Source organism: Primulina eburnea, chromosome 15, assembly GCF_022965805.1.
Source record: "Primulina eburnea isolate SZY01 chromosome 15, ASM2296580v1, whole genome shotgun sequence".
Taxonomy (NCBI): domain Eukaryota; kingdom Viridiplantae; phylum Streptophyta; class Magnoliopsida; order Lamiales; family Gesneriaceae; genus Primulina; species Primulina eburnea.
In genome coordinates, this window is record NC_133115.1 from 4,123,867 (window position 1) to 4,146,462 (window position 22,596).

A 22,596-nucleotide genomic window follows, 5' to 3' on the forward strand; every position below is an offset into this window, starting at 1 on the left:
AGTTGTTGCCAACAAATAAAAGAATGACCGATAGCTTCTACAATATGAATAAGTTAGTTAAGTTTTTAGGTTTGCTTGCAGAAAATATTGATTGTTGAATTAACAATGGCATGATTTTGGAAAGATGGTAGTGAACTTACTGAATGTAAGACGTGCAGCTAACCTCGTTATAGGCGACACGATCGTGAACCAAGGAAGAATAAAACAAATACATCTTGGTAAATTATGTATTATTTTCCATTAACCCCAAGACTCATGCATCTGGCGCAACAACAATACAGATGGGGTGGCATCATGAGCATGTGCATGGAGAAGATATAATGTGTCATCCCTCACTCTGCTGCACGGAAGCACTTAGACAAGAAATATTTTATTTCGTTAGGGAACCACGTAATGTGAGGTTAGGACTTTCAACTGATGGATTCCAGCCATTTGGGTAATCGAGGCAACAATATTCATCGTGGCCAGTCATATTAATGCCATATAACGTCCTACCCCATGGATGTGCATGAAAGACGAATACACTTTTCTTACGGTGCTTGTACCGGGTCAAAGAACTCGAAAGACAAGATAGATGTGTTCCTACAACATCTGATTTCTGAACTTAAGGACCTATGAAGTATAAGGATGGAGGCTTATGTTAAGTTGCGTGTTGTCTTGTTATGGACAACTAGCGATTTCCTGACACACTCAATGTTGTCGGGATGGAGCATGGCTGGTAAGTTAGCGTGTCCACATTTCATGAACGAGTCAGATACATTACACTAACTCATAATGGGAAGACGTCCTGGTTTGATAATCATCGTAATTTCTTTTTAGGCGAAATACGAAAGCTTTCATAAAGAATCGGGAGGCTATAAATCATCCACCACACATTAAGTTAGGAGAAGAAATCAACGAGAAAATAGACAAATATAGGTTTGTATCAGTAACTAAAATGAGTTCTGATGAATTAAATAGATTTTCAAGATATATAAATGTGGTTGGACGAAAAAGATCATTATTCGAGTTGCCATATTGGAAGGATCTACTCGTTAGATATAACAAAGTAGACAAATTTTTTTATGACATTTTCAATTTTGTGATGAATGTTCCAGGAAAAACAAAAGATACCTCAAAGTCACACGAGGAATTGAAACTATGGACTTGTAAATGAAACTTTCATTGGACAAAAGATACCTAAGAGATTTGTGTTATATACGAGGATTTGGCATATATGAAACTTTCATTATATAAATTAAATCTTTTATTGGAAGTTGGTTGACATACTGATTTTGTGAGGCCCGGGGCCGAAAAGGGGGGGGGGAGGGGGGGTGATCGCCGGTACCATGAGGTTGCATGGATAATGAGCGGCTCCTGGCAAGCTTCTAGGCGGAGGGAACATGGTTGAACCGATCTTACAACAGAACGAGAGGGATTCCGAAATTTTTCTGGTATGAGACTGTGCAGTTGAAGAGAGCTTAAAAGATTTGATAGGTACTACTCATATCAAGAAGGTGCATATTTTTTTCGGTAGCTCATCACATAAGAACTCCAAAGTGAAGCGTGCTTGACTTGGGGAAATTCTGAGATGGGTGACCCTTGGGAAGCTTCCTGGGGTGCGTGTGAGTGAGGACATAAGTACGCTGGAAAGATCCGTCTTGGTACAGTAAGGACAACCGTCGAATCTGGGGCATTACAGTTGGTATCAAAGCCGACCTCTCCGAGTACGATGTGGCTCGGGAACGAACCAAGCGGAAGCTGGTGGGCATGTGAGGCCCGGGGCCGAAGAGGGCGGGGGTGATCGCCGGTGCCATGAGGTTGCACGGACAATGAGCGGCTCCTGGCAGACTTCTAGGCGGAGAGAACATGGATGAACCGATCTTACACCGGAAGGAGAGGTATTCCGAAACTGTTCAGGTATGAGACTGTGCAGTTGAAGAGGGCTTAAAAGATTTGATAGGTACTACTTATATCAAGAATGTGCATCTTCTTTTCGGTAGCTCATCTCATAAGAACTCCAAAGTTAAGCGTGCCTGATTTGGAGCAATTTTGGGATAGGTGACCCCTGAGAAGTTTCCTAGGGTACGTGTGAGTGAGGACATAAGTACGCTGGAAAGACCCGTCTTGGTATAGTGAGGACGGTCGTCGAATCTGGGGCGTTACAGATTTAATTTTCTTCATTGAATATAAATTGAATGTTAAGATGTTAATTAGCTCATATATTACATATTAATAAATAATATTTTCTTTTACATATGATAATATGACCGCAAAAGTCACATAAACATCTCTGGCTTCTACGATGGGGAGGAGCCACATACTAGATGACATGATGCCATAAACAATATATATTATGATGTTTGTTGGGGGATGAAAGAGTTGTCTCTATGGCCTTAGCTCTCCTAGGAAAAAGTTATGTTCCTCTTGCAATGTCTACTTCAATGGGTAAGGATCATTCAAGCAACTCATCCGCTGATATAGAAGACTTGAGAACAGAAAATGCTGAGTTGAAAACTCGTATGATGGAATTATAGGAGACGAGTGCAAAGGATACGGATTTGAGAGGTCGTATGGAAGACTGGAAATAATGTGCACATTTATGTCTCCTATGTTGTTTTTTCAAACATTAGATCGTTCTTATGATTTTCTAGTTAATTTCTCAACCATAATTGATTATGATGAGACTCAACCCTAGTCGCAACCATATTAGTAGTTCAAGTTCTAGTTTTTCGACGGATGGACTTGGAAACATGAAGGGAAAAAAAGTTGAAGAAATACTTGATTAAGATGTCTGAATTGGAGTCTCAGTACTTCATTCTGTACTTCATTTTTTAAGCCTGAGACTACGTCTTTTAACTTTATTTGACAATCAACATGTGTAACATATCAAATTTCTGCATTTTTCTAAATATTCAAATTGCATACAACCAATTGAAATTGCATAACAAAACACGTAGTCGTCACTCGTCACATTTGGTAATAAAGAACAAGAAATTGCATAACACTAGGGATGTAAATGAGCCGAGCCGAACAGTATCAGGCTCGGGCTCGGCTCGTTCAACTATTTTCTCAGCTCGGGCTCGGCTCGGGCTCGTTACGAGCTTTTGGTTTCGAGCTCGGGCTCGGCTCGTTCGGAAGTTATGAAGCTCGGGCTCGGTTCGAGCTCGGCTCGAACATTTAGCGACGGATTTTTGAAAGACCGTCGCTGATTAAATCAGCGACGGTTTTTAAGCGACAAACCGTCGCTGATTAAATCAGCGACAGTTTTTAATGACAAACCGTCGCTAAATGTTCAGCATAGTTTAGTTTTCTTATTTAATCTGCGTGGTTCATCTTATTACTTCAGCATGAAATTATTTTTCTTATTTTTTTACTTCGTCAACATTGATATACCGAAATAAAATATAATAAAAAAATATAGTGAAGCCCGTGTTTTTAAACATCCGAAGTAAAATATATTATTTTACTTCGCTTGTGTTATTACTGAAGTTATTGGTAATGTATTACTTCGTAATTTATTATTGCTGAAGTAAAGCCTGCCGAAATAAAATCCGATTTTTCTACTAGTGATTATTGCCATAACATTCACATTTTTAATATAACTAGGTAAAGATACGTGCGACGCACGTGAAAATACATTTCTATTATCAATAATTGTTCTTAAAGAAATGAGATCAGAAGAGATTAATTTACAAAAAATTATATATTAATGATTTCATGCTATATTAGTCGATAGATATGAGTAATGCTATGTGCAACCAAATTTGTACAATAATTCTTACAATTCAAAAAAATCAATAAAAATTTCATTTATCAAAATCTCATGATAAATTAAATATAAAATCTCATTAGATAATAACAAAATCTCACGATATAATTGTTGTAAATATCGCAGTACTATATATTAGTTGTACCTTTAGCATTATCCGTAGGAAATTCAATGTAATATAATTTATACTATATGTATTATAAAATGATTGCAAAAGATATTTGTTTAAAAAATTTTATGTGTTATAAATCTAAGGTTATTCTTGATTGGAAGGATTTCAAATCCATGGATTTCAATACATTCAAATGTATTTTTGTTATTTAGATATGTAATATAATAAACTTCAAATCCACTCATTTCATGTTTATATAGTAGTATTTCATGTTAGTTATGATATTGTTCAAGTCCACCAAATAATAATGTTATTTGAAATTTATTCTACTTTATATAAATAATAATATGTAAATAAGTAATGTGTAGATTCAAGATTTGATATATTGTTTCATTGTTAATAATAAAATTATAATTCTAATCCATAAATTTGAAATCAATTTATCCAAGCACATTCTAAATAAATTAATAATTGTTGAAAAACATATTAGTAATAAATATTATAATTTTGTATAAATTAGACATTGGAAAAAATATAATATAAAATTGATATCACAATAGGTATTAAAATTAAATTTGAGAGAAGAAAAATGTAATGCCCGAGAATTAATCACTGTTAATCAAGGATTATTTACTTATAATTTAACGTGATTACGAAGGGGCCAACTGAGACACGACTTAAGATAATCTGTGGTCATTTATTTTGAATTTCAGAATGTGTTGCTGAAGCAACACCGCACCCGCACTCATGGTTAGACCGCACCCGCGGTCGATGTCCAGTAGGGTAGCAATTTTTGAAAAACTGAGACCGCACCCGCGGTGAGAAACAAGACCGCACCCGCGGTGCAGGACCGCACCCGCGGTGCAAACAAGACCGCACCCGCGGTCGTGCAATTTCAGCAAATAGATAAGACTGCCGAAGCATGAGCGCACCCGCGGTCTTACACCTACCGCACCCGCGGTGCAACGTGTTGTGCAAAAATGGAGACACCTCTTAGCATGCATGCACGAGTATATATAGCCTGGAATCCCTTCGAAAAAGCATTGAACAATCTGAAAAAGGGTCTGAAGAAGAAAGAAGAAAATCCTTACGCTTTCTGCGAGAAATCCATCCGTCTGATTTTGAATCCGACTTCGGTATCGAGTTCCTAGCAACGTAGGCTACAACTGGACGTAAGTTTTACTACGTTTTGACATGTCTTGAAATTATGATATTGTCAGAATTGAATGGGATTCATATATGATGTTCTTGACATGTTAGACAGCGTAGAATCGAAGTCAGATTAAGAAACGTACTGAATATGGAATTGTTATGAATTTCAGAAGGAAATTGACTAGAATTGATATCAGATTTGTACGGTGGTTGATTGTAAATGTTTGGAATTGATATAGACTGATATAGTATTATCAGTAGCGCAAGATTGTACTGTTATACTGTCAGAATTTGATAAAACAGAGACATTGTGATCTGATTAGAATATTGATACAGAATATTGGTATTGTCATTGCCAGATTGAACATTGACAGACTTTGAATCAAGACTTTGATTGTATCAGATCGACAACAAGAAAGGTATAAATAAATGTTGATTCGGGATTGCACAACTCGAGTTAGGTTTGACTTGAGTTTCCCTAAATCACATACTTTATTTTATTGCATTGATATTTGCAGATTATCAGATTGATATGTTAATCTATTGACTTAGAACAGAGTCAGAGTCCGAGTCTAGGGCAGATCAGCCTAGCTAGGGCAGAACCGCCGAGTCTTTCTCAGAACCGATAAAACTCTAGACTTACGGTGTATCGATGAACTTTAGATGTAGATCGACGTCTATCGTAGACACTCGATACAGAATACCAGAGTCTAAATTAGATTGGGATCCCTAGATTTGAGATAAGATAAGATTAGATCACGAGTCATTGATTCATGTAATCAGATTAGATACATGTTTTGATGTTTGTTTATGCTTTTATATATGTTTTATATGAATGTATTTAATACATTGTTTATACTGGGATATTTATATCTCACCGGAGTTATCCGGCTGTTGTCTTGTTTGTATGTGTGCATGACAACAGGTGGGACAGGTACAGGGTCATAGAGGTGAAGACAGATCGAGATTAGAGTGGTGATTCCGGACTTGGACTAGAGATAGGGTTTAAACACTTGATAGTTAGGTGTTGAACCTGAGATGTAAATTATTGTATGATGTTTGATATTTATACTTTTATACTGATATGTATAGGAGTTTGATTCCATTACCTTCCGCATTTAAAAAAAAAAAAAATTAGACCCTGATTACTATAATTGATTAATTAGTCCCAATGATGATTAAGAACTTGATTAGCGTCCGGGTCCCCACAAAAAAAGTATAATACATAACGTTGACCACTTATTTTATCACGTGTTATTGATTTATGAAAAATAAAAATATAATATACATAATATATTCTAAACCTTAAATTAAATTATTGCGTCAATTTTTTTCTTCTTTTATATTTTCAATTTATATTGCTTTCACGATTTTTTTTGTCATCAATTTTTTCTTCTCTTTGAAAAACAATATTCTCGCCATCTTCATTAGCAATCTTATGAGAAGAAATGTATATTCTTCTCTATTTGATGCCTCTACAAATCTCCACACAATTAGGTGTTTTCTGGAAAAAAAATTTGTTCATCAAGCAAATAAAATCAAAGAATTTTGTTATTTCAGTATTCTACAAATTATATTTATTTTTTGTAAATATTTTAACTTAATCTACAAGCAAATAAAATCAATGAATTTTGGTTATTCTATCTTCTAGACAACTGACAAAATATGATTTAATTAATATTTTATTATATTTATCAAAAAGTGTTCAACTCTTTAATGATATAACATATTTATGCAATATGTTATTTAAATACAAAAATTCAAAATTAAGATAACATAATTTTTTTTATATTTCATACTATATTATTGGAAGTATTAAATTTGTATATATTAATTTTTTTCTGAGAAACTTCTTGCATATATAACTCATTCAAAAGATTATAGATTTACAAAAAAAAACAAATCATATTCAATTTAATATTTTGTGAAAAATATATGTTCACTTCATCTACAAGCAAATAAAAACAAATAACTTTGACTTTAATTCACACTTTTATAATATGTATAGATTTTTAATTTTTAATTTATTATTATTTATCATACATAATTATTTTAATATTATAACTCATTAATTATCTCAAATTCGAGCTCACGATCTATCTAAACGAGCTGAGCTCGAACCCGAGCTCGTGAACCACTTAAACGAGCCGAACATCATTAATCTCAAGCTCGGCTCAACAAAATTGTCGAGCCCAAAATAAGGCTCGGGCTCGGCTCGATAAGCTTTACGAACGAGCCCGAACGAGCTTTTTAACGAGCCGAGATCCGAAAAACTCGCGAACAGCTCGGCTCATTTACATCCCTACCTAACACCAATTGAAAAGAGACGCAAATAAATGAAACACAATACTAACATAACCGTACATCCAAGCATGGTTTTTACATATTGTGGAGCTCAAATTTATTCGATTTTCCAGCAAGCGTGCGTATGTGGGAGTAATCAGACGTAAGAAACATAAATAGTATATTCTAAAACACCGTAGAGTGTAGTAGAGTTGACAGAGTAAGTGCTGGTGATCGCGAATCCACGTGCCATGCGGAATACTCCGGTGCCGCCAATTACCGGCAGCTCACGTGTGGCATTCATTATCTGATTTCTTCCTGCAATAGACAGTGTACTTCCATTATACTGACCGGACGTGAAAAAAAAGTTAAGGTTCATGGTTAATGCCAGTATCTCCAAGTCCGAGGAAGTGATCAGCCCTTGAACCCTGCCCAGTTCCTCCGAATCTCTTTCAGGCCGGACTGTCAGCAGATCATCCACTACGCTAACCTGGCCGAAATTGGTGGGCGAACTGGAAGTGATGGAAGATCTTGCTAACCCGTATACAGTTTGATTTGGACCAGCTAAAATGTCTTGAATGAAGAAATGGAGCTTGGCTACCTTTTCCTTTTGATGGATTAGGCTTCGAAACCATTCTAAATCGTCATCCGGCCCTCGTTTTCTGGCGAACGAATTCGGTATTGATATCACCAATGCAGAAAGCATCAAGATCACAACTATTAGGTTGGCCATGCAATATAGAATTTTACTAGCAAGGAAAGATTACAAGTAATTTGTGTATAGCAAGCCGGTGGATGATAAAGGGATTATATATATAGCAACTGGGAAAATTTTAAATGGATTAATTAATTTTCACGCAAATAAACATTCAAGCCGGGATGGGTTCCGTACCCACAAGAGACTTTTGCCTACGAGAAACTACAGAAACTGCGGCAACGAGATTGTTCTGAAAAGCACGCTTAAGCTTGAAGTTCGACAAAAACGCCCCACTTCGGAGAAAAGAGGTCAAACGGTAGTTTGATAGTATCGTTTGACCAAATTAAACGTAATTAAGACGTTTAATTAAGCTTGCTTAAGCACAATTAATCGCATGTGTTTATTTATTTATTTTTTATTTTGAATTTATGTCTTTTTATTTTAAATTAATAAATTAGGATTATAATTTAAATGTTTATTTTTCAATTTTAATTATGATTAAGCGTGTCTAACAATGATTTGACAAATACTTAGCAATTTTAATGTAGTCTAGTTGCAAAAACAAATAAAGATTGTAATTTTGAGATTTTTATGTTTTTATAAATATGAGAATTAATGTATCTGACTTAAATTTATCATATTTATGTATTATTTTATCTATTTATTGGTTTGAGATAATTACATTTACACTAAAAATAAAAAAAACGCTTTTTCACGCTTAAGCACGTGTTAATCTCGCTTAAGCTTGAAAAGCTTGGAGCTCGACATCTACGCTCCGGGACGCTTCACGCTTTTAGAACCTTGGATTTTACCCATTAAGATATTCAATTCTTATCCTATTACTTTGTGGAGCCTAAAAATAAGATTATAGATTTTTCTAAGAAACATCGATTTCTACCAAGGATTTGATTATTTCATAGAAATAGTGATCAATAATTCATTGAAAGGGTTACATTCATAATTTATGATTTTAATTTTGAATTGATAAATTTTCTTGTCATGTCTTCACTATTTATGTTTTGACTATATCATTAATTTAATCGAATCATTGTTATCACTCTAATTTTATATTTTTTATTTATTTGTTTAATAATATTTTTTGTCGATATTTGACTTATTATTCGCTTGCTTCGTTGTTTGATCAAGAGATCAAGAAGAGATAGATCAAGTATTGTTTCAAAAATATCACAACAAATTAATATATAGATATATAAAGTAAGTCTCATTTGAGACGATATCATGGAGCTATATAAGTGAGACATGTCGACATGAAAAATAATATTACTGTTATAAAAAATAATAGTTTTTAATGAGTTTGGAGATACGTCTCACAAATTTGAACTATGAAACGGTCTAATAAGAGCTTTTGTTTAATATGAAATCTGACTTGAGATGGAGTTCATTTTCTTTTTGTTGCTTTGGGTGTAAATTAACCAAAATTTCAAAATAATAGATTTTTATATCTAATTAAATTGTAATAGGGATATAATATGAACTTTTATATGAAAATAAATTTTTGGTTGTAAAAAAAAGTAGATATATAATGCCAATCACCACACATAATTAATAATCAACAAATCATGACACGTCAAATTTTCCCCACTTCTACACGAAAGTATGCGACCAAGCTGCATGATTCACGATTGATTAACTTTTACAAGTTTATATTTTGTCAAGGAAAGTAAAAGTGGATATAATAAAAATACTAACTCATTCAAATCATCAATATGAATTCAATTAATATATATATATATATATATATATATATATATATATATATATATATATATATATATATATAGACACACACAAATTTACTAAAATATTAGATGAACATGCAATATCTTAGTGTGAAGTGGATGCAGAGGTAGACAGCATATCAAAATTATATATATTGTATATTCAACTCGATATATATAATTTTGATATACTGTTCACCTCTAGATCCATTTTACACTAAAATATTGCATGTTCATCCAATATTTTATTAAATTTGTATGTTATGTATATTTTTCACATCTTAATAAAATATTATTTATTTTTATCTATATTTTATAAATTTTAAATTAAATAATCATAAGCTCACAATATAAAAAGTTATCATAAGGTTGTTCATCAATCAACAACCCACAAAATGAACTTCCGTAAACATAAAAAATTGAATCAAACCGATTGAGTCTAAAAATAAAAACGAATCGAAGAAAAAAATAATTTTAGCCGTCATGCAATGAATCTGAAAGGAATATTTTATTTCTATTTAATCTATATTCCATGTGTATGAAACATTATAATTTTGCATTCCTAGACTAATTTAAGTGATTATACGATAAGATCTTTTCCATATATTTAGATGAGTGAGTCTCATGTGAGATCGTCTCACGGATCATAATATGTGAGACGGGTCAACCCTACTCATATTCACAATAAAAAGTAATATTCTTAGCATAAAAAGTAATACTTTTTCATGGATGATCCAAATAAGATATCCGCCTCATAAATACGACCCGTGAGACCAGTCTCACACAAGTTTTTGCCTATTTAGATTTAGGATCTATCTCTAAGAAATAATATGATAGCCTAAAATAGAGTTCAATTCCTAATAAACTCTTTATTCTCCTTATTTATAGGATCTTGAGTATATATGGAAAGAGATCAAGAAAGGTGAAAGAAGATTTATATAAAAAGGAGATATGAAGAGAAGAAGGGTGTGCTGAATAAAGAGAAATATCAGGCTTGTTGTAGGATTTCGGAGTTGAAGATTTCGGCGTACATGCATTTGTGAGTTATTGATTCACGTCACAACAGTGTTGCTGATCGGTGTTGACAACACTCGAAAAATAACACTGACGCAGAGTGTTGATTGAAGAGTGGTTTTGTTTGTTTTAAGCAATACGTGTTTTTTAGTTTATGCATCTAGTTTTGATGTGGTTTATTTTGATGCATTTTTAATTCCTTGGAGTGTCAAGGAATCTTGTTTTAGTATTCTCACTAGTATTGTTTTGATGTAAACAACTTACATAATCTTCTAGTGAATTTTTTGTTATGAGGCTTCGCACAAGTATTTGTACTTGTGCATAATTTTTAACTGGTGTTTATTGTTTAAAGTTTACATGGGTGTTTAGAATATATTTCCGCTGCATGTTCTGTCTTTGGTTTTGACAACACCAGAGCACAACACTAACTTTTGGTACACACACTATAATATTTTAATTTCCTGTACGTTTATGAACAACATTCCTTACAGAATAAAATTAGAATTCTTAGGGAGTTTTTGGAGAGCTTTTGGTTATTCTAAAATGACTATTCTAGAGATTATTTTGAAGTTGGTGTTTGGAAATAGAAGTGTAAAGCTAATACAAGCTAAAGTTTCGGTGTTTAGAAAATAATTGCTTCCAAACTTATTTTTTTATTTAAATGACAACCATATTCTTAAATTATATAAAATTGACCTATTTTAATTATCTAAAATTTGATACTCACACAACAATATATTTATATAATTATATTATATTATGAATAATATATCAAAATTAATTTATTTTAATAACATGAATACTTGAACAAATATATAAGATTAATAAAAATAAAAATATAAAAAATGAAAAAAATTATAAATACACAAAAAATATGTATAAAAAAATTCTGGAAATGCAAATTATATAGAAAATTCAAAATATTATTTAAAAAATAAATGTGATATTGTGAATATTTTAAATATATAAATGTCAACTTGTAATTTTAAACTTCAAATAAAAAACTAAAGTAAGAAAAAACATCACTTTTGCTTCTAGCTTTTGGATACAAGTTATAATTTGTAACTTGAATTTGACATTCTTAAGCACTCAAAAACACTTTCACGCGGCTAGAATTTAGGAAGTGCTTCCTAGAAGCTCACCTACGTCTGATTTAATTGCTTACATAAATCACAGATTTGTTAAGAGTATGAGATTCCTTCGAAATTGGGCATGCTAGGGATAACTTTGTTCTTATGTCCTTCAAGTCCACATTTTCTTGAATCAAGACTAACTAGGCTAGGCCCAACATTGAATTATTATTATTATTTTTAATTTTTTTCGCTCTTATGTGAAATCAAACTCATGCTTCACGTGAAAAATGTTTATGTCACTTCACTTCGGTGACGATAACATGAATTACTCATTCAATGGATTTTATTTCATGGTAACACAAAGAAAATAAAATTATTTTTCGTTCACTTTTCGTTCTTCCGAGCTTTTTTTAATGAACAATTTCGAGATTTGAACATCCCATGTTTCGAAAACAATTTAGATTTATGCAACATGTGAATTTATTCAAGTATAAATACCAGGTAAATTTGAATTTTTGATTATGTATATTTGTCTTTTTGCAATTTTAGTTTTCTGTTTTATCAAATTAAATTTTAGTCATGCATCTTTACTTCTTTTTGGCAATTTTAGTTTTTTTCACCAGGAGTGCTGATGTAACATTATATTCGTCAGCATCACATTAATTTCATATCAACGTCACGTCAGAAAAACAACTAAAATGTCAAAAAAAAAAAAACAAATAACAGACTGTAATTGAAATTGACAACAAAAAAATCAAAATTGCACCAGGTTCTTGGTGCTTCTCGGTGGTAACATTATCAAGAATGGGATCACTCACGTCGAGATTGAGAGATTTGATGGAAAGACGGACTTCCCCATATGGAAGAAGATGATGAAGGCAAGTCTGGTACAAATGAAATTTGCTAAAGCTCTTGAAGGGGAAAAACATATGTCAACATCTCTCACACCCGATCAAAAGGCAGAAATCATGGAGCAAATATACGACACTCTCATTCTGCATCTAAGTGATCGTGTTCTACGTGAAATAGATAAAGAAACCATTACAACAGGTGTATGGGTAAAATTAAAACAGCTGTACATGACGAACACTCTTTACGATCGAATACATCTCAAAGGCCAATTATTCAGATTCAAGATGATGCAAGAAAAATCCATTGAAGACAACCTTGATGAATTCAATAAAATCATTTATCGCCATGGAGAATCTTGAAATCAACATCGAAGATGAGGACAAAGCGGTATTGATTATGGATTCTTTACCCCAAATCTTATACGATCTCTATTGACACAATGAAATTCTCAAGAGACAATATATCTCTTGATGAGGTGGTGACTGCCATTAAAGCCAAAGAAAATCAGGAAAAGAAGGGAAAGAATGATAAAGATGGCGAAGTGTGAGAACCCAAATTTTTGGGCACGTAATTAATTAAATATAGACATGTATAAGAAATTATTTTCGAGTTATAATAAATTCGAATATATAAATAATACATGGAATTAAAATCCAGTGTAAGATACACGATAAATAAGGCTGGATATCAATCAAATTTGGAAGGAAATATTACATACAAGGTAGATTTTCTCAACAAGGAAGCATATCAATATTTAAGGATTATCTCGAATTTATGGAAGGGGCATCTCCAAATTATGAAATGTATCAATAAAATTATAGTAAGATTTTACTACCCCTCTATAAATAGGAGGACCTCCCATTCAAATTTCACACCTCAATTTTGGAGTTTTCTCTCTATATTTTCAAAATTCCTCTCCAAAATTCTGCACGAATCATCAAAGTTCTGTTCAAGTTCAGAAATCCATTTCTCTCGCTCGGGTGCTTGGAATCCGATCTCCACCGTTCAGAATATTCTTCCATATTTTTTGAATAACACATTCAAATTTGGCCAAATCCAATGGTTAGTTGTTTGTTTATAACCTTCGTAAAAACACTGATCAGATTTTAGGCGAGAAACAACATACGCACGGTTGTTTCGTCCATAAGCAGGTTAAAACGACTTCAAACTCGATCTCCACCGTTCATAACTTAATTAACTTACTTGGTAACAGTACTGTAAGAGTTAAGTCCGATCCAACGGTTCAATAAGGTGCAAGAAATTTTACAAGACGGCTGAGTTTTTGGTAGAGGTGATGTTGCATTTTCGAAGCATGATTCTTCTATGGTTTCTGAGTTCTTCACTGTGTTCTTCCAGTCTAAGGTAAGTGGGCTTGTTTTAAATCCTTAATTTCGATGCGCAGTCTTCTTGTTTTCGAAAAATTCAGTCGAGCACCGTCATTATGTCTCTACGTCATTTTTTGTGAAATTTTGGTACATTTACGTGTTGGCACCGTGAGGATTCACTGAAAACGTGTGGGAATCCCAACATATGGCCCTTCACGGTGGGATAGAACTGTTTTAAGGCCTCGCTCCTTTAGAGGATTAAAAATTAGGGACTGATATCAGTAAACCATAGAAGGTGGAAGAATCGCAGTGCTGTTATGATATGAATATGATGATATGTTATGAAAAACATGATATGTTTATGTGTCATTTTCGAAAATTGTGTAAATAAATTTATGTTGTGCTCGAACTGCCCCCGCTTGGTGAGTGACGACCATATCACTCACCCCTTACTCTACCATCCCTAGACAAATCAGAAGAAGAAATAAAGAAAGAAGAATCAAACACCTGTTTTGGGGCTGATAGTTGACGCATGAAGAATTTTAATTAAGAAGATGTTATTGTGGGTTTTTAATTCAAGTTATAAACGCTTCCACAGATTTTTATCGTTTTAAGAATCTACGTTGTAAAAATAATCTTTTGATTGATTATGAGTAATAAACTGGTTTTTTGTTTATACTGTACTATGAGGCTTTTTGTTTTCAATTGTGTGGTTGTAAAATAACGCCGGTGTCGACTAACTCCGGTCTCGGGGCGTGACACAAAGGGTTGATAACGAGAGCAAGACCAGAAAGAAATGCAAAACTTACAGGAAAATGAGTAGAACTAGATCAAAATCTCGAACAAAATTGAAGTGCTTTCATTGCCACAAAGAAGGGCACTTCAAGCGAGACTGTATTGAGAGGAAATTCAAAGGAAAAGCAAAGGGAAACGAGCCAAATGATCAAGCAATGATCTTTGATGGGTATTATAGTTATGAAGTGCTAACATTCTCAACATCCCACAATGAAAGCTACTGGATATTAGACTCCAGGTGCACATATCACATGTCTCCAAACAAGGATTGGTTCGAGCAACTAGAGAATTATGAAGGAAGTAAAGTGGTAATGGAAAATGATGCAGAGTGTACCATTGTTGGATTTGGATCAACAAAGATCAGAATGATAGATGGTACATGTAAAACACTTACTGATGTACGATATGTCCCTGGACTGAGGAGAAATCTGATATCACTTGGAAGTCTAGATGCCAAAGGTTATTCTTACAAGTCTAAAGATGGAGTAGTGAAAGTAAGATCTGGGTCTTTGGTTATCACGAAAGGAATCAAACAAAATGGCCTATATGTGTTACATGGAAACACAATTTTTACACCCTCAAGATTAGCCACAGAGACCCAACCTGATATGACCAGGTTATCGCACTTAAGGCTAGGACATGTGAGCCAAAAGGTATAGATGAGTTGAAGAAACGAGGTGCTTTTGGAAGTGATGATGTTGATAGACTAAGATTCTGTGAGCACTGTATGCTTGGAAACAAATTAGAGTGAAATTCGATATTGCCAAACACACAAATAAAGGGACAGTAGACTACATACATTTAGATATTTGGGGGCTTGCAATTGTCAATACATTAGGTGGAGCCAAATACTTCATTACATTCATCGATGATTACTCAAGGAAGGTGTGGCAATATGTCCTGAAACAGAAAAGTGAAGCATTCAAAATCTTTAGACAATGGAAAGCTCTAATAGAAAACCAAACAGGAAAGAGAATCAGAAGAGTTCAGACTGACAATGGACTTGAATACCTCAGTGAGGAATTCACAGAATACTACAAGGATCAAGGAATTGCAAGACACCGGACAGTCAAGTGCACTCCTCAAAAAATGGCATTGCGGAAGGGATGAATAGAACCATATTGGAAAGAGTCTGATGTATGCTAAAGTTTGCAAACATATGAAAGAATTTTTGAGGAGAGACTACATCTATAGCAGCCTACTTGATCAACAGATCACCATCAACTACTCTAAGTTTCAAAACACCTGAGGAGGTGTGGTCCGAAAGGAAAACTGATTACTCTAATATGAGGATCTTTGTTTTTTCAGTCTATGTGCATGCGAATGAGGGGAAGCTTGAACCAAGATCCAAGAAGTGTATATTCTTGGGATATCCTGATGGAACCAAAGGATATAGATGCTGGGCCAAGGATGGTGTCAAATCTAAACTTTATTTACTAGCAAATAAGGATGACAATTTCGTCGATGTTCGATCTCAGTACACATCGTCACAAGGATGGCAATTTTGTCGATGTTCGATCTCAGGCAACAAATGTAAGTATCAAAACTTTATTTATTAATAAATAACATATTCCGTTTTTTGGTATGGAGGTTTGGTGTGTTGTCAATGTTTGGAGGACTAGTTGGTATTATATGTCTCTGCTATCGACCTTGCGAGTGATTATGCATTATATTTGTCTCTACATGTTCTTGTCGAGATTTCTATATATTTCCATCTACGTTAATGTTTATAATTTAAAATTTCTATTGTAAGTTGTTTGAAATATTGGTAGTTAAATATTAAATAAAAACTAAGCTCTAAAATGGATAAGAAAAGTTTTAACATCCACATTGTGGTAATTGGTAATTACACTGACTTTGAATTTTTTATTTTTATTTTTTTTGCATTTATGAAACTTACATTATATAAATTAAAGCTTCTATTGTAAGTTGGTTGAAATACTGATTTATTTTTCTTCAATGAATATAAATTGAATGTTAAGATATTAATTAGTTCATATATTACATATTAGTAGATATATTTTCTTTTACACAGGATAATATGACTGCAAAAGTTACAGAAACATCTCAGGCTTCTACAGATGAGATGAGCCACATACTCCATCACATGATGACATAAACAACATATATTATGATGTTGTTGGGTGATAAAGAAGAGTCGCCTCTATGGCCTTGGCTCCCAGGCAAAATTTATGTTTCCTCAATGTCTACTTCAACCGGGTAAGGGTCATCCAAGCAACTCATCCGCTGCTATATATAGAAGACTTGAGACAAAAAATCCTGAGTTGAAAGCTCGTATGGTGGAATTGTAGAAGATGAGTGCAAAGAATACGGATATTTGAGAGGTCGTATGGTAGACTTAGAGGAAACAATGTGCACATTTATGTCTCATATGGTGTTTTCTCAAACATTAGATCGTTCTTATACTTTTTTAACTTATTCTTTACCTATAATTGATTCTGATGAGACTCAACCCTGGTCGCCACCATATTAGCATTTCAAATTTTAGTTTTTCAACGGATGGACTTAGAAACATTTAGATGATTATGCATGTTTTATAGAATGGGATAACATATGTTTTTGGTATGTTTCATACTTAAATACAACACAACAAAAAAAACGCAAAACGACAACGGATATTATCCATTGTCGTAGCTGCCAGAAAACCGATGTAATTGACAATGTTGTTGAAAGTGCGCTCAACGACAACGGTTTTAAACCGTTGTCGTAGCTACCATATTGCGACTGTTTTTTCAAAAAACCGTCGCTAATTAGCGACGATTTTTACCATCGATAATTAGCGATTGTTTATGATATACCGTCGCCAAAATTAGCGACGGTTTCTGATAAGTTTAGTGACGGTTTAGGTATAATCCATCGTTAATTTGTAAGTAAAATAAAAAAATTACTTTTATAACTTAATAAATCTACCAAAAAACCTTACAATCTGACTAAGCTAATAATATTCATTATCTTAACTAACATTTAGAAATTTACCAAAAATTGAAGCGAAAAAACTTACCCTAAATCGAAACTAAAATCGTCTAATAGAGAAAAATTAATCGTAGATGTGGACGGTGCGGAGGAAAAAGGACCGAAAACGCGAGTATTTATAGACAATTTGCGACCGTTTTTGGTAAAACTGTCGCTATTAGCGACAGTTGTTTATTAAACAACGACGGTTGTTTAATAAATCTTCGTTAACCAAAACCATCGCTATTAGCGGCGGTTGTTTATTAACCGTCGCTTTTTTGTTTAAACATTCGCTATTAGCGACGATTTTTGTTCAAACTATTGTTATTTTATAATTTTGTGACGATTTTATTAAAATTGTCGCTAAATATTCTCCAAAACAGTCGCTAATGAACAACGGTTTGCTAAAATTGTTGTCGTTTCTCCAAAAAAACATGCTAATCCACAACGATTTTCTAAAATAATTGTCGTTTGTCCAAAAAACACTCTAATAGACAACAGTTTTATAAAACGTTGTCTTTGACCCCAAAAAAAGGCTAAAAGACAACGGTCAAAACTGTTCTTTTAGCGTTTTTTGGGGGTCAAAGAAAACCGTTGTCTTTGCTTAAAAAATGGTAAATAACAACGATTTTCATTAAAATCGTTGTTAAAAAGTTAAAGACAACGGTTTTTTTGAAAAATTGTTGTCTTTTAAGTGTTTTGTATTCATTATTTTCTTGTAGCGATAGTTTGTATAAATATTTGTGTTGATGCGGTGTTGTGGTTAAGATTACTTATATTATGTTTTGGTTTTCTTTATTGACTTTAATGATTATCATATTGTGTTGTAATTGATTGTTTGGATTGTGGATAGAGATAGGAGAAGGCTGCCGCACGAAGGTTAGGACCCTAATTTTGAAACCTAATTGGAAACTTGATTCATAATTAGAGACCGAATTTAATAAATTCATCTATAATTTAGAGATGAAACAAAACATATCAATCGCTAAATTAGATACCGAATTTATCATATCGGTCCCTAAACTAGAAACCAATGTTATAAATTTAGTCGCTAAATTAGAGATTGACTAGTTAAACTGGTCTCTAAGTATTAGTGACCCAGCTCATAGTCATATAATTAAGAAAATAAAAAATCTAAAATAGAATAAAGGGAAAAAAAGTTGACGAAATACATGATATTGAGATGCCTGAATTGGAGTGTCAGTACTTCATTCTCTACTTCATTTTTTTAGGCCTAAGTAGGAATGTAAATGAGCCGAGCCGAGCCGGGCCGAACAGTATCAGGCTCGGGCTCGGCTCGTTAAACTATTTGCTCGGCTCCGGCTCGTTACGAGCCTTTGGTTTGAAGCTCGGGCTCGGCTCGTTCAGAAGTTATGAAGCTCGGGCTCGGCTCGAGCTTGGCTCGTTAATGGCTCGTTTATCTTGTTTAATGAGCCTGGCTCGGGTTCGGCTCGTTAAACAAGCTCGTTAAGCGAGCTCGTTTCTGCTCAGAAAACCTCGCGCATATGCGCGCTCTGTCGTGCGCATATGCGCAAGAAGGCCAGTAGCTACGATGCGAGAACAGAGGCACTCGCACATATGCGCGAAAAACCGTCGCTATTAGCGACAGATTGTTTGAAAAACCGTCGCTGATTAAATCAGCGACGGTTTGTTAGCGACAAACCGTCGCTAAATGTTCAGTATAGTTTCGTTTCCTTTGTTAATCTGCGCGGTTCATCTTATTACTTCAGCATGAACTTATTTTTTTTATTTTTTTACTTCGTCAACATTGATATGCCGCAGTAAAATATAATAAAAAAATATAGTGAAGCCCGTGTTTTTAAACATCCGAAGTAAAATATATTATTTTACTTCGCTTGTGTTATTACTGAAGTTATTGGTAATGTATTACTTCGTAATTTATTATTGCCGAAATAAAGCCTGCCGAAGTAAAATCCAATTTTTCTACTAGTGTTATAACATTGTAATTTCTGTAAGATACACTTTAGAATTTTGAATAAATGAATATTATATATATAAATATAATGAATTACGTGGGCCTATATAATTTTGGACAATATCATATTATAATATGATACTATATAATTTATCACGTACGTGGCCTTGTATTTTTGGACCTCACAATGCTAAGGTTTCTTCTATGCGGCGACATTAGATATCTAGTCGGTTGCCTTTGATGTCTGATATTCAGTTTATTATATTAAAATATTTTAATTTTTTTTATATATTTACTTTAAAGTATAATTATTTTCAAACCATAATATTTTTAAATAATAAAATTATATACGTATAAACATATGTAGAATTAATTAGGAGTGAGAGTGCATACGCTAGATTCATTGATGTAGCAGCAATAACAGATTGAAACTTTTGAACTTTTGTCTCTACATACGCTAGAATTAATTTCTACGGAGTGAGAGTGCATACGCTAGAATTAATTTATATCATTGAATTAACATATATTTATATCATTGCATTAACAATCCAACAAATATGAGTTTCTTAAGTAGACTAAATTTATTGCCGTAGCAGCAATATTCAAACACACCTGAGAGGCTGAAACTTTTGAACTTTTGTCTCTAATTGTTTTGCCCACTGTATTTGGAGATGAAACCACAGAATCAGAGCTAGGGTTCGCGACCTATACGATCTCCAAACTCTCGATTCACGCCTCAATCAAAGTCGACCCAGACGGTACAAGGATTTTCAGCCCTCGGCGTCGGCGGAAGAACGGAGAATCGTCGGAAATTGTACGCGGTTTAGAGGTGGACAGGAAAGGGGTCTCGCTACCTATACAGGCTCAAATCTACCGATTTCTTCTTCGATAATGGTCGACCGGACCTGGGCTACGACCGGAGACCCTCGGCGGCGGCGGGCGGAGGTCGGGAGGCGCGGATTCGGGGGGAATAGGTGAGGTTACGGGAATAACCGAATAGGATTTTGGATTTGGAATAGATGAGGATGAGGTTACAGGAATATTCCATTATTGCCATAACACACATTTTTAATATAATTTTTAATTTATTATTATTTATCATACATAATTATTTTAATATTATAACTCATTAATTATCTCAAATTCGAGCTCACGATCTACCTAAACGAGCCGATCTCGAGCCGAGCTCGTGAACCAGCCGAGCTCGAGCTCGAGCTCACGAGCCAGCTAAACGAGCCGAGCTCAATTTTGAGCTCACGAACCTATTATCGAACATGTTCACGAGCTAACGAGCCGAACATCATTAATCTCAAGCTCGGCTCCACAAAATTGTTGAGCCCAAAATAAGGCTCGTGATTGGCTCGATAATCTTAACGAACGAGCCCGAACGAGCTTTTCAACGAGCCGAGATCCGAAAAGCTCGCGAACAGTTCGGTTCATTTACATCCATAGGCCTAAGACTACGTCTTTTAACTTTATTTGACAATCAACAAGTGTAATATTTTCTAAACTACTATTTAGTGTTATTTTATGCAATTAATGATAAAAATTAGTATGTATTAGTTTTTGAATAATTTTTTTAAAATTATTGATATAATATAATGAATATATTATAATTATAATTATACAAAATTATTATATCAAAATATTAGTGTCATTTGAATAACGCTATTTTGTTGTTAAAGTAACTTATTATCTTGGTTAAATGGGCTATAAATAAAGAAAAAAATTTAAAAACTCTTATATTATTTTTTTTATCAAAATTTTAAGGAATAAATAAACATTTTTTTAAAAATTCAAACTTTTTGTCATTTATTATATGAATAAATTTTGATTAAAAAAAATTATTTTTTGGATATGTTAAAAATATTTATATTAAAAAATATATTTTAAAGTTCTATTAAGATACATAACAATAATTACAACAATTTACAGACACTCTTTTAAAAAAAAATGAAAAACATAATATTTTATAAAAGCTTTTATATTTTATTTAGTATGATAGAGAGTAGTAAACATAAATTCTATAATAGTAACACACAACTTAAAATCATAAGTGAAATTAAATAGAATGATATAATCAATACATATATTTAAATACAGTTTATAATTTCAAAAAACATCAAATTTAAATTTAATTTAAAAATAAATTGAAAACAATTCACATTTAGTTACATATTTATTTCCTATTTGTTTCAAATATTAATGTAATATGTGAATACATTAATAATGGTAATTTTTTTTATAGCATATTAGTTATGACAAAAAAAATTTGTATATATGTGTGTGTGTGTGTGTGCATGCGTTTGAACCATATAAAATAAATGAAATATAGATAATATCCTTAAATGAAAAATAAAATGTATGGAAAAAATAACAATAAAATTTTGATAATGAAAAATACATTTTAAACTTTAATTTACGTTGTTTTCATATGCTGATAGATCATATCAATGAATTAATCAGAGTTTAAGCGCTAAATATATTTTTGAGTGATTTAAAAGTAGTTTATGTTTTCAATTGAGTTCAGTTTCGATTTGAATAAAGAATATAAAAAACACATAATTCATAGATTACATTTGAATTGATATAAAAATAAATTAAATTCAAATTTAAACAAATAAAGGAAATGATATAATCAATTCAAGCAATTATTGAAGTTTATATTTTAAAATTTCTTTAATCACATTTGAATTTTTTTTAAAAAATATATATAATTCTTTATTACAAAAATATTAATAAAAATCACATAAAATTAAATGTTTTCAATCATTTATTGCAGTTCACCTATTTCGAGTTTAATGATATATATTTCTTTTTTTAGAATTATCATTTTGGCGGGAACTTAGTACTTTAGGCAAAAACTCACCTTATATATATTTTTGAATTCAAAT

The 22,596-nt window shown here is 32.9% G+C and overlaps 1 protein-coding gene across 1 annotated transcript; it reads right to left on the minus strand.

The window, feature by feature from the left end:
- Positions 1 to 7,348: 7,348 nt before the first annotated feature.
- Positions 7,349 to 8,211, minus strand: LOC140814577 (dirigent protein 21-like). The gene has a single exon (XM_073173597.1). It carries the CDS (start codon positions 8,029 to 8,031, stop codon positions 7,456 to 7,458), a length of 576 nt encoding a protein of 191 aa, XP_073029698.1. The 5' UTR covers positions 8,032 to 8,211; the 3' UTR covers positions 7,349 to 7,455.
- Between the last annotated feature and the right edge of the window lie 14,385 nt (positions 8,212 to 22,596).